Source organism: Pan paniscus, chromosome 13 (assembly GCF_029289425.2).
Source record: "Pan paniscus chromosome 13, NHGRI_mPanPan1-v2.0_pri, whole genome shotgun sequence".
NCBI lineage: Eukaryota > Metazoa > Chordata > Mammalia > Primates > Hominidae > Pan > Pan paniscus.
The window spans coordinates 61,927,364-61,939,530 of record NC_073262.2 but is presented as its reverse complement, the minus strand read 5'-3'; the positions used below and the strand labels follow the sequence as shown (position 1 = coordinate 61,939,530).

Genomic DNA, 12,167 nt, shown 5'->3' with positions numbered 1-12,167 from the left:
CCAGCCTCCTTTTCTTATTATGTTATATAATTATCTCTTTAAATGAGATGTCTACTGTCTTATTGCAAACGTGTTCTGGAAACATTTATGACAGTTTTTGAAGCCATGTCTCTACCCAGGTGGAAGATTTTTAGGAAGCATACCCCAGTCACGACAGATTTTCTACCATCTCATCCTCTAATACCCCACTTCAGCAAATCTTGATCTTATTTAAGCCTTTATTCTATTAATCTTATGTACCTCTTATCTATCTCTACTCTTATTTTCCACCTTACTTAGCTTAGAATACATGATCCATCATTATAACTCCTCGTAAACCTTCCACTGTATTTGCCTGGCAAAATAAAAACACAGCTCAGCTAACCCTTGGAAAACACAGCGTTGTGAATGGGACATTCTGGGAAGAGGTGGACTCGATAAACTGTCATGACCATTCTCTGATTTGTTACATTCAAGGCTGGCTGTGGTGATCAGCTAACACTGTGCTGCATTTTAGAGGTACTTCCCTAACTAAGCACTTTTGAGTACTTTGTGTTGAAATAGCTTTCTCTTGAAACTGGATGGTGATTTCATAAAGAATTTGAGGGAATCTTTTTGAGTTATAAATATTTTTGCAAAATCATATTCAACATGTAAAGAAATCATTGATTTGTTTGTGACACTTTAAAAAAAATTGTTTTAAAAATCCTCAGTTTGGTCTCAGCATATCCCATTGGAAGGAAGTCAGAGGAAAGCAGCCCTTCGGTGGCAGGAAGCTGCTAGGGTAACTTGCCACATTCACATGAATGTGGGCAATGAGCCCTGACTGACTCAAACGGTTTATTACTCGTGACACAGCAGACACTTGCACTTCAGGTTCTGATTGTTTCCCCTTCCCCTCTTTTTTTTTTTTTTGAGGCAGAGTCTCACTGTGTCGCCCAGGCTGGAATGCAGTGGCGCCATCTCAGCTCACTGCAACCTCCGCCTCCTGGGTTCAAGTGAAGTTCCTGCCTCAGCCTCCCGAGTAGCTGGGATTACAGGCATGTGCCACCACATCCAGCTATTTTTTTTCTTTCTTTTTTTTTTTTTTTGTATTTTTAATAGAGATGGAGTTTTGCCATGTTGGCCAGGCTGGTCTTGAAATTCTGACCTCAAGTGATCCACCTGCCTCATCCTCCCAAAGTGCTGGGGTTACAGGCATGAGCCACTGTACCCAGCCTCCCCTTTCCCTCTTAAGTTTCATGGTGGTGGTTTATGTTTATGTCACAGCTGAGGAGCCCTGAGCTTGGGAAACCCCCAGTCTTATGAGGGGGCTAAGCAAATAGCCCCCAAGAGGCAAGACATTATAGTGGTCAGGAAACATCTGCCCTCCCACAGGGAGGGACGCACTATCTCTAGCTTCCAAGGATGTTTTCAGACATCCTCAAGAAGACTGTCTGAAACACAGGGTGTCCTAAGACATGTATAAACCTCATGGAGCATTACCTCCCAACAGAAAGAAAGTTGGTTTGGCTTTTTCTAGTAACTGTAAGGCATTCTGAAATCTAATTCTTCTACCCACTTCAACCTAAAGTAGAACTGTCAACTAGTTCTAAAAGTGTAAACAGCCAATAATTCTAAAATTCCTAAAATTCATTAGACTTTCTAAAACTAAAAATCTTTTAAAGTTAAGAATAAAAACAAGTGAAACTGTTTATGGTTTGGACAAACAGATGAGCTTTATTTGTGATTGTGTTTCTTGCAAGAATCAGCAAATATATCCAATTTCATTAAGTTTAAAAATATCGTAACATGGCATTTTTACGTTTTGAACTCAAACATATTTAAAAATGATTTTTAGGAAATTTTTTGTTGTGTAAGTAACCAGTAATGAGCCTTTTCTGATTTTGTAGAGTATATTAGTGTCTGGCAACCTGAAATTCTTGAACTTTCAGAATCTATTTAAAATGAGCTATTAGCTGCTGATATATTTTAACCAACAGTATTCTATACAACAGAGATTTGTTAAGGAATTTATAAAGAAAACAATAGTTCATGCGGTAAAACAGTATGTCAGAAGATTTCTGGTGGTAGTAGATAAAATCTCTATTTGTGGCTGGCTGTGGTGGCTCACACCTGTAATCCCAACACTTTGAGAGGATGAGGCAGTAGGATCACTTGAACCCAGGAATTTGAGACCAGCGTGGGCAATATAGTGAAACCTTATCTCTACAGAAAATATATAAATTAATTGGGCATGGTGCCATGTGCCTGTAGTCCCAGCTACTCAGGAGGCTGAGGTGGGAGGATCACTTGAGCCCAGGAGGTCAAGGCTGCAATGAGTGGTGATCGTTTTGCCACTGCACTCCAGCCTGGGCAAAAGAGTGAGCCCCTGTCTCAAAATCAACCCCAACAACAAACTCTATTTGTGAATAAGGATTACTGGTAGTATCCTAGTAGTAAGGATTACTAGTAGTTATCCAGCCCTAACAGTAATTTCTTTTCAGAATCTCTAGGACTGCGTAGTAAAGTGCTGAGGAAAATTGAAGAGCTCAGGACCAAGGTTAAATCCCTTTCTTCAGGAATTCCTGATGAATTTATATGTCCAATAACTAGAGAACTTATGAAAGATCCGGTCATCGCATCAGGTATGTGTGATGCTATACTAAGTTCAGGGGATGTTTTGTGCTAAATGAATAAAAAGTTTAGACAGTTCTCAGAAGTTTGCTTAAATGTGAAGAATTTTAAGTAGTTTTTTCGTAAACTAATTAAACCTTGGGTGAACAAATGAATATTGTATATTTCATAATGAAATTGGACAGAGTAGTTGTGGAGTTGACACAAAAGGATTAAGTTTTACTTAAACTTGTGAAATGTGTATTTAGTTGCTAGGATGTAAAGATAAAATACTATTTTTTAAAGACAGATTGTTGAGATCTCTTGTGTTTGTCTATCATGAATTTAAACAATCTTCTACAAAGAATTTAATTATAAAGTTGTATCATTCCATATTTCTAAGTGTTGTTAACAGACCTACATACTTTATTATACATAGTTGTAATCAGTGAATCCAAATTTTATATATATATATATATATTTAATTTTGGCCTACAGCTTCCTTATATGTTTCTGAATATTGGCTTAGTCTATGTTGACTTTGTCTGGAGTTTTCACTTTGAATAGCTTTATCCCATTGTGGCTGTATGATACATTGTGTTGGACTTTTCTGTTAGTTGGTGTGTATGTGCTTGCAAATCTTTACACTGTAAATGGCATTATGCTGACAACTTGGCACATTTCTGTTTTTACCATTTCTTAGGGTTATTTACGTGGGTTATATGTTGCAAAGCAGAATTAGTCAATTTGAGGATGTTTTATGAATGTGAAAACAGTTTGACACATTTTGTTAGATGTGTTATTTTCTAGGAAAAAAAAACAGTTTAGAGTACTGCCAGTAATATATCTAATTGTACCTGGTTTTCCAGTTTTGTGATCATTGTATTTTATAACTCCATTTACTTTTGCCAGCTTAATAGTTGTTTTGAAACTATAGTCCTTACTTTGCTAGGGAGGCAATGAATTTTTTTTACATGGTAGTTTACTATTTACATATATTTGAGTATAAAACATCTATTCATCTTCTCTGATAATTAGCTGATGGACTTACTTTGTATATGCTGTCCACCGTCCACATTAGTGGAACTAATTATGTAGTGTCTTATCGTTATGAGTTCATCTGTATTAGGTACTTAAAGCTGTACCTGCATATAATAAACACTCAATAAAAGTCAATTAGCTATTTTTATTTCAGGCTATGAAATTTGCTGTGAGTATAGCAGTGGCTGCACATTTTTTGACTGGTTTATCAGGACTCTTGTTTGCAGTTGATTTATTAAAAGTGAATCTTAGGAAAACCTGGCAGCAAAGAGTGTAATAGGGTTCTGTCTCAACTTATTGAGAGGCTTCTGAATATTCACTCTGATGTTCAGTGTGCTTTTTTGCTACAAAAAAAAAAACCACACGTGACCATAGACAGGTCTCAAATTTTAGTTTCATCCATGAGGCAGATACCAATCCAACATTTCCTTCTGGCTGCAACTCTTTTGAGTCTGGCTGCTTTTTCTCAGCTTTCCAGATTGATCTAGCTTGTAGTATCAGTAATTTATATTTATTGCTGAGTAATGTTTCCTTGCATAGATATGCCATAATATGTTTATCCATTAACCTGTCAGTGGACTTTCAGGTCTTTTCTATTTTGTGGCTATTATGACTGAAGCTGCTGTAACATTTATGTACAGATCTTTGTCTGGACATTTCTCATTTCTCTTGGTTAAATATATAGGAGTGAAATTACTGGGTTGTACGATAAGCGAATGTTTAAAGGGACTACCAAAATGTTTCTCAAAGTGATTGTATCATTGTAATTTCCTAGCTGAGTCTTCCAGTTTCTCCACATCCTCTCCAGCACTTGGTATTGCTAGTCTTTTAAATTTTGCCATTTTAGTGGATATGAAGTGGTATCTCATTGTGCTTTTTTTTTTTTTTTGAGATGGACTCTTGCTCTGTCGCCCAGGCTGGAGTGCAGTGGTGTGATCTCTGCTCACTGCAAGCTCCGCCTCCCGGGTTCACACCGTTCTCCTGCGTCAGCCTCCTGAGTAGCTGGGACTACAGGCACCTGCCACCATGCCCGGCTAATTTCTTGTATTTTTAATAGAGACGGGGTTTCACAGTGTTAGCCAGGATGGTCTCGATCTCCTGACCTCGTGATCCACCTGCCTTGGGCTGCAAAAGTGCTGGGATTACAGGCGTGAGCCACTGTACCCGGCCTCTCATTGTGTTTTTAATTTGCATTTCCCTCTTGACTAATGATGTTGAGCATCTTTTTGTGAGCTTATTTATCCAGTCATATATCTTTTCTGTAATTTATATCTTCAAGTCTTTTCCCCATTTCATGTTGGATTATCTTACTGTGTTGTGAGTTCTTTAGATGCAAGTCTTTTGTAAGGTAATGTATTGCACATATTTTCTCTTGGTCTGTAGCCTGCCTCATCAGTTTCATAATGATGTCTCTTATAGAGACAACGTTTTTAATTTTGATGAAATCTTATTTTTCACTTTCATACTTTTTGAGTTCTAAGAAATCTGCCTACCCCAAGGTTTCAGAGATCTTTTATCCTTTTTTCTTCTAGACAATTTAAGGTTTTAAATTTTAGGTTTAGGTCTAGGACTTATTTCACATTTTTGTATATGGCTTTCCTAAATGAATATCCAGTTGTTCCAGCATCACTTATTGAGAAATCATTCTATTAATGAATTACCTGGCATGTTTGTTGAAATCATCCATTTCTAGACTTTGTATGATGTTTGATTGATTTTTATGTCTATCTGGGGGCCGGTTACCACAGTGCTTCGATTACTGTAGCTTTATAGTCTTTTTTTTTTTTTTGAGACAGAGTCTTGCTCTGTTGCCCACGCTGGAGTGCAGTGGCTCCATCTCGGCTTACTGCAACCTCCGCCTTCCGGGTTCACGTGATTCTCATGCCTCAGCCTCCCAAGTAGCTGGGATTACAGGTGTGTAACACCATGCCTGGCTAATTTTTTTTTATTATTTTTAGTAGAGATGGGGTTTCGCCACGTTGGTCAGGCTGGTCTTGAACTGCTGGCCTCAGGGGGTCTGTCCTCCTTTGGCTTTCCAAAGTGCTGGTATTACAAGCATGAGCCACGGTGTCCAGCTGCTTTATAGTAAGTCTTGAAGTCAGATAGTGAAAATCACATGACTTAGTTCTTTTACTGTTTTGATTATTCTTGCTCCCTTTGCATTTCCACATAGATCTTAGAAACACTTTCTCAGTTTCCTTGCCCGGATTTTCACTGGGATGGTGTTTAATCTATAGATTAGTTTGGAGTTGAACTGCTCTAATCCATGAACATGGTATCACTTTGCATTGCATTTGCTTAGGTCTTCTTTTCCGTTATAGGTTTTGCACATTTTGTCAAAATTATCTTTAGGTAGCTTATTTTAAAAAAATGTTTAAATTTTTACTTTTTAGAGATGAGGTCTCATTCTGTTGCCCAGGCTGGCATGCAGTGGCACAATCTTAACTCACTGCAGTTTCGACCTCCTGGGCTCAAGCAATCCTTCTGCCTGCCAAGTAGCTGGAACCACAAACACCTACTACCATGCCCGGCTAACTTTAAAAAATTTTTATTTTTGTAGAGATGGGGTCTCTCTGTTGCCCAGGCTGGTCCTGAACTTCTGGCTTCAAGCCATCCTCCTGCTTTGTCCTCCCAAAGTGCTGAGATAAGACGTGTGAGCCACTGAGCCTGGCCAGTAGCTCATATTTTTATAACTGTACAATTTGAGCAAATAGAAATACAATGTTATATATTGACTTTGTGACCTTGCTACATTGAGTAGTAAAGTCATCCTTCAGTAACCAACTCCCTCAACACAAAAGTCTGTGGATGCTCTACACACCACACGTCCTGTCCCCTTTCAAATCATCTCTAGCTTACTTATGCGCCCAATACAATGTAAGTGCTTTGTAAATAGCTGTTATACTGTATTGGCTTTTTTTTTTTTTTATCAGCAGTTAGTTGAATCAGTGGATGCAGACTCCTTAGATATGTAGGGCTGTTAGTAGCTTTTTAATAGAAGCTTAATAGACTTTCTTCATACATGAGTGTGTCATCTAAGTAATTTCTTTCTTTCCAATTTGTATGAATCCTTTTTTTCTTTTCATGTTATTTTGGGTCAGAATTTCCAGTACAATGTTGAAAAGAAGTGGTGTGTAGACATTCTTACCTTCACCTGCACTTAGAGGGAAAGCATTCAACTTTCACCATTAAGTATGATAATTAGCTCCCCTTATCAAGTTAGTTCCCTTCTATCTCCAGTTTGCTGAGAATTTTTAGGCTATTGACATATTTTTTTTCTCCTTTAGACTATAATAGGATAGATTACTTTATTAGTTTGCTATTGGATCATAACGTGTCTCTCTCTTGGGTCTGGCTTCTTAAACATGTTTGTGAGATTCATTTATATTGTTGCACAAAGCAGTTTAATTTTCATTTCTGTATAGAAGTCCATTGTGTGCATATAATTCATTCTGTTGACGGGCATTGTTGGCTGTTATAAATAGTGCTGCCATGAACCTTTCTGTACATGTTTTTGGTTAACATATGTATGCATTTCTGTTAGCTATATTCCTAGGAGAAGGTATACATAAACAGCATTCCAGAGTGGTTAAATCACTTTCTATGCCCACCAGCAGTGTATAGGAATTCTAATTGCTTCACAGCCTTACTTTTTCCTATTGTCTATGTCTTTGATTTTAACCTTTCTGGTACCACACATTTATTTTTAAATTTTATTATTTTTAATTGATGCTGTTATAAGAAACAATAGAGACATATACCTTGTGCACTTCCCAGCTTTCCCCACTGGTAACATTTTTCAAAATGATACTATTATATCACAACCAGGATATTGACATTGCTAGAACCCACAGATCTTAGATTTCCCCAGTTTTACTTGTACTTATCTGTGTGTGTGAAGCTCTACACAGTCTTATCCTGTCTAGAGGTTTGTGATTACCTTACTACATTTGAGACAGAGCACTTCCAAATTATAACTGGACCCATGATCTCCCTACTGTCTTCCGACCCCAGCCCCTGGAAACCACTAATTTGTCCTCCATTTCAAAAATGGTATATCAGTGGAATCATGTAGTAAAACAGCTTTCAAGTGGCTTTTTTTTCTTAGCGTAATCCCTGTAGACTTACCACTCATTTGTTTTTAACCTTCCTGTGTTACTTTGTTTTATAGGTGTTCCTATGGGAAACATACAGTTGAATTTTTTTAAAAAACCCAATCCTAATCATTAATAGCAGAATTGAACCAATTTCTTTCTATTGATTGATACATGTGTGGAGAAATTCCTGCCAGCATATAATTCTAATTTCTCTTCTACTTTCCTTTTCCCACCTACATTTTTCTGAATATTCAGAATACATCTTTTTTCAGTTTTTCCTTATGTATATTTTTATATCTATTGGACTAATTGCCTCAGAAAAATTTTCAGGACCTGTTTGTATTTCAGCATTCTTATACCTCATTTTTATTCATTCTTTTAAATTATGAAAGTAATACGGGCTTAGTGAAAAACAGACAAGCGATTTTAAAAATGGGGGCTCTTCTGTATTCTCATGTAGCAATGATACGGTTTAGGTGTATCCTTCTAGATATTTTTCCATCCATTTATAGTGTCCTATAACAAATGAGTTATGATGCATACTTTTATTTATTTATTTTTGAGAGGGAGTTTCGCTCTTGTTGCCCAGACTGGAGTGCAATGGCACAATCTTGGCTCACTGCAACCTCTGCCTCCTCAGTTCAAGCGATTCTCCTGCCTCAGCCTCCTGAGTAGCTGGGATTACAGGCATGTGCCACCACACCCAGCTAATTTTTTTGTATTTTTAGTAGAGATGGGGTTTCACCTTGTTAGCCAGGATGGTCTCGATCTCCCAACCTCAGGTGATCTGCCTGCCTCCCAAAATGCTGGGATTACAGGTGTGAGCCACCTCACCCAGCCTGATGCATATTTTTAAAAAGTTGCTTTTGGCCGGGCGCGGTGGCTCACGCCTGTAATCCCAGCACTTTGGGAGGCCGAGGCGGGCAGATCATGAGGTCAGGAGAGCGAGACCATCCTGGCTAACACGGTAAAACCCCGTCTCTACTAAAAATATATTAAAAAAAAAATTAGCTGGGTGTGGTGGCGTGTGCCTGTCGTCTCAGCTGCTTGGGAGGCTGAGGCAGGAGAATGGCATGAACCCAGGAGGCAGAGCTTGCAGTGAGCCGAGATCGTGCCACTGCACTCCAGCCTGGGCAACAGAGCGAGACTCCATCTCTAAATAAATAAATAAAAGTTGCTTTTGTTTATCAACAGTGTATCAGAGAGAACACCATTTGTCAGTATATTTGGAAGTACATGCTTCATTCTTATCTGCAGGATAGCATTTCCTGGTATGGATGTTACTGAAATTAACTCTTACTCTGTTTATAGGCATCTTTCTCCATTTTTTTTGCCAGCTTACCACAAGTGACTCTATAGAAAACATCCAGCTACTTGGGAGGCTGAGGCAGGAGAATTGCTTGAACCCGGAAGGCAGAGGTTGCAGTGAGCCGAGATCATGCCACTGCACTCTAGCCCTGGCGACAATGCAAGACTCTATCTCAAAAAAAAAAAAAAAAAAAAGAAAAAAGAAAACATCCCCAGTCATGTATTTACAGGTACATTTGTATACATTCCTAATACTGATAGGCACTGCTGTACATTTTTAGTTATGTCCAATCTTTAAAAAAATTTGGCTTGGTCATTTTTGCCAATTTAGCTGTCAAGATAATTTTTGTTTTGAGACAGAGTCTCACTGTGTCACCCAGGCTGGAATGCAGTGACGTGATCTCAGTTCACTGAGACCTCTACCTCCTGGGTTTAAGCGATTCTCCTGCCTCAGCCTCCCTAGTAGCTAGGATTATGGGCACGTGCCACCATGTCTGGCTCATTTTTGTATTTTTAGTAGAGACAGGGTTTTGCCACGTTGGCCAGGCTGGTCTTGAACTCCTGACCTCAAGTGATGTGCCCAGCCAAGATAAATTTTAGAATCATCTTATGTTACAACACAAAGTGGTATTTTGGTTAGAATTACAGAAAACCTAAAAACTAAATGTTAACTGGGGCTAAAGAGTAGAAATGCCTGCCCTGCACTGGTAGGTGTTCCAGCTAGATTATTTCTTTCAGGTCTATTCTGAACATATAAAAACCTCCTAAACCTGATCTGCCCACTCTGCTTTTTCTCTAGAGCCTTCACCGTGTTGGGTTATACTTGGTTATACTCTGACTTCAGGTATGCTTTTCAGTTGCAGTTCAAGTATACTGTCTAATTTCTATTTGTCTTCATAGACTTTTCTCTTTCATGCCCTTCACTAGTTCTGGAAATGTTTCAGCCATTCTCATCCCCTGCAGCGTCTCTCTTAAGCCTTTCTAGGTGTTTTTCTTGGACCTGCCTACCAGTTGTCTTTCCTCCAGTTGTCTAACTGCTATTTACCTGTCCAATGAGATTTTTTTTTAAATTTCAGTTACTATAGTTGTCCTTTCTGGAAGTCCCATGTACAGGGAGAGTAAGAGCATTGTCTGTGGAGCCACACTGCTTGGGTTTAAATCCCAGGTCAGTTGCTCCCTACCTGTGTGACCCTGGAAAGTTATTCAGGCCATGCCTCAGTTTCCTCATTTGTAAAATAGGAATGCTAACAATATCTTACATCATAAGGTTGTTGTGCAGATTAAAGAAGTTAATATAGGTAATGGTGCCCTGGAATGGTCTAATGATATGCTATTTGGCAATAAGCACTTCAAAAGACGGTCAGTGTCATTAATGCCAAACAAAACCATGTCATACCTGTTAAGATGGCTAGAATCAAAAAGTAGGAAAATACGTGTTGGCAAGGATGTGCAGAAAATGGAACCTTCATGTGTGGTTGCTGTTGAAAACAGTCTGGAAGCTCTTCAGAAAGTTATTACAATTCCACTCCTAAGTCTATAGGCAGGAGGATTGAAAACACATAATCATACAAAAAGTTGTACAGGCATAGCAGCTAGTAGCCCAAAGGTGGAAACAACCCAGATGTCCATCAACAAGTGAATGCATGAAATGTTGTATAGCCTTACAAGAGAATATCGAGCCATAAAAATGCACAAATATGTAGAGGATGGACCTTGGAAAAATTATGGTAAGTAAGTGCAAGAAGCCCTATACCAAAGGCTGCATAGTGTATGATTCCCATTATATGAAATGCCCAAAACAGGCAAATCCATAGAGACAAAGTCAGTTAGAGGCGGCCACAGGCTGCGGGGGCAGTGACTGCTAATGGGTATGGGATTGATGGAGTGATACACAACTCTGAAATATACCAAGAACCACAAATGGGTGCATTTTATGGTGTGAAATATATCTCAAAAAGAGCAAAAGGCAGTCACAGGTAACAGTTTCTGCAGAAAGCATGTTTCCTTCTCTAGGACGGAGGAAACAGAAGTTTAGTTTCTCAGAACCTCAGTCTCTCAGGGCCAGAACTCAGGCCCCCAAGGTGGGGGAGCTACACAGCTGGTACTAATTTGTAAGTAGGCAAAAGTAACACAGAGGTGAAACAACCAAAACAATCCAGATCTGGGGTTTCACCATGTCGCCCAGGCTGGTCTTAAACTCCAGGGCTCAAGTGATCCACTTGCCTTGGCCTCCCAAGTGCTGAGATTATAGGCATGAGCCACTGAGCCTAGCCGACTTTCTTATATGATAAAAAGTACATATACCTTGGCACAGAAGCCAGTGGAAGCATTCCCATTACAGTCAGGGATATAAAGGATGCTCTCTCTCAGCTATTGTTTTAGAAATATTAGCCACCCCTTGCCCCCCCCGCAAAAAAAACTTGAAAGGGAAAAACCCTTTCTATATAACTGTATATGTAGAAAGCCCAAAAGAATAGAAAATCTATAAACAATATGAATTTCGTAAAGTAGCAAGTTAAGTAAGATTCAGTGAACCAAAGCACTTAAAAGTTATAACTGAATAGTTAAGTTACAGTAACAAAAACTAGAACAAATGAGACCTAAACTTGGCTGGGTGCAGTGTAATCCATGTCTGTAAACCCAGCACTTTGGGAAGCCAAGGTGGGAGCGTTGTTTGAGCCAAGGTGTTCTAGACCAGCCTGGGCAACATAATGAGACCCCCCTTCTCTACAAAAAAATTTAAAAAATTAGCCAGGTGTTGTGGTGTATGCCTGTAGTCCCAGCTACTTGGGAGGATGAGGTGAGAGGATTGCTTGAGCCTGGGAGGTCGAGGCTGCAGTGAGCTACCGTCATGTCACTGGACTCTAGCCTGGGTGACAGAGTGAGACCCTATCTTAGAAAAAAACCACACACACCAAAACCCCAAACTTAAGAAATAGGTAAAACTTTCAACCCTACATAAAAACAAAAACATCCCTGTGAAAGTATAATGGCAGGTGGAGCATGCTGAGGGGTAGGAAGACTCAGTGGCTGCGGGATATCAGCTTTCTCCATTTCATAGGGTTGACATGATCCTGATAAAACTTTTTACCGAGAGATACACAAGGTGATTCTTCACGTGGAACCTAATAAACAAGAACAGCAAAA

At 39.1% G+C, this 12,167-nt stretch overlaps 1 protein-coding gene across 14 annotated transcripts in view; it reads left to right on the top strand.

The window, feature by feature from the left end:
• The window catches only part of WDSUB1 (WD repeat, sterile alpha motif and U-box domain containing 1), a 51,526-nt gene that overhangs the window by 35,292 nt on the left and 4,067 nt on the right, over positions 1 to 12,167 (top strand). For 10 of the 14 annotated variants that reach the window (XM_055108617.2, XM_063595386.1, XM_034954336.3 and 7 more), the window contains one exon: positions 2,466 to 2,606. The exons of the other annotated variants lie outside the window; for them this stretch is intronic. In XM_055108617.2, coding sequence (XP_054964592.1) covers positions 2,466 to 2,606 — 141 coding nt within the window. The remainder of the gene's footprint in view (positions 1 to 2,465; positions 2,607 to 12,167) is intronic. 14 annotated transcript variants of the gene reach the window in all.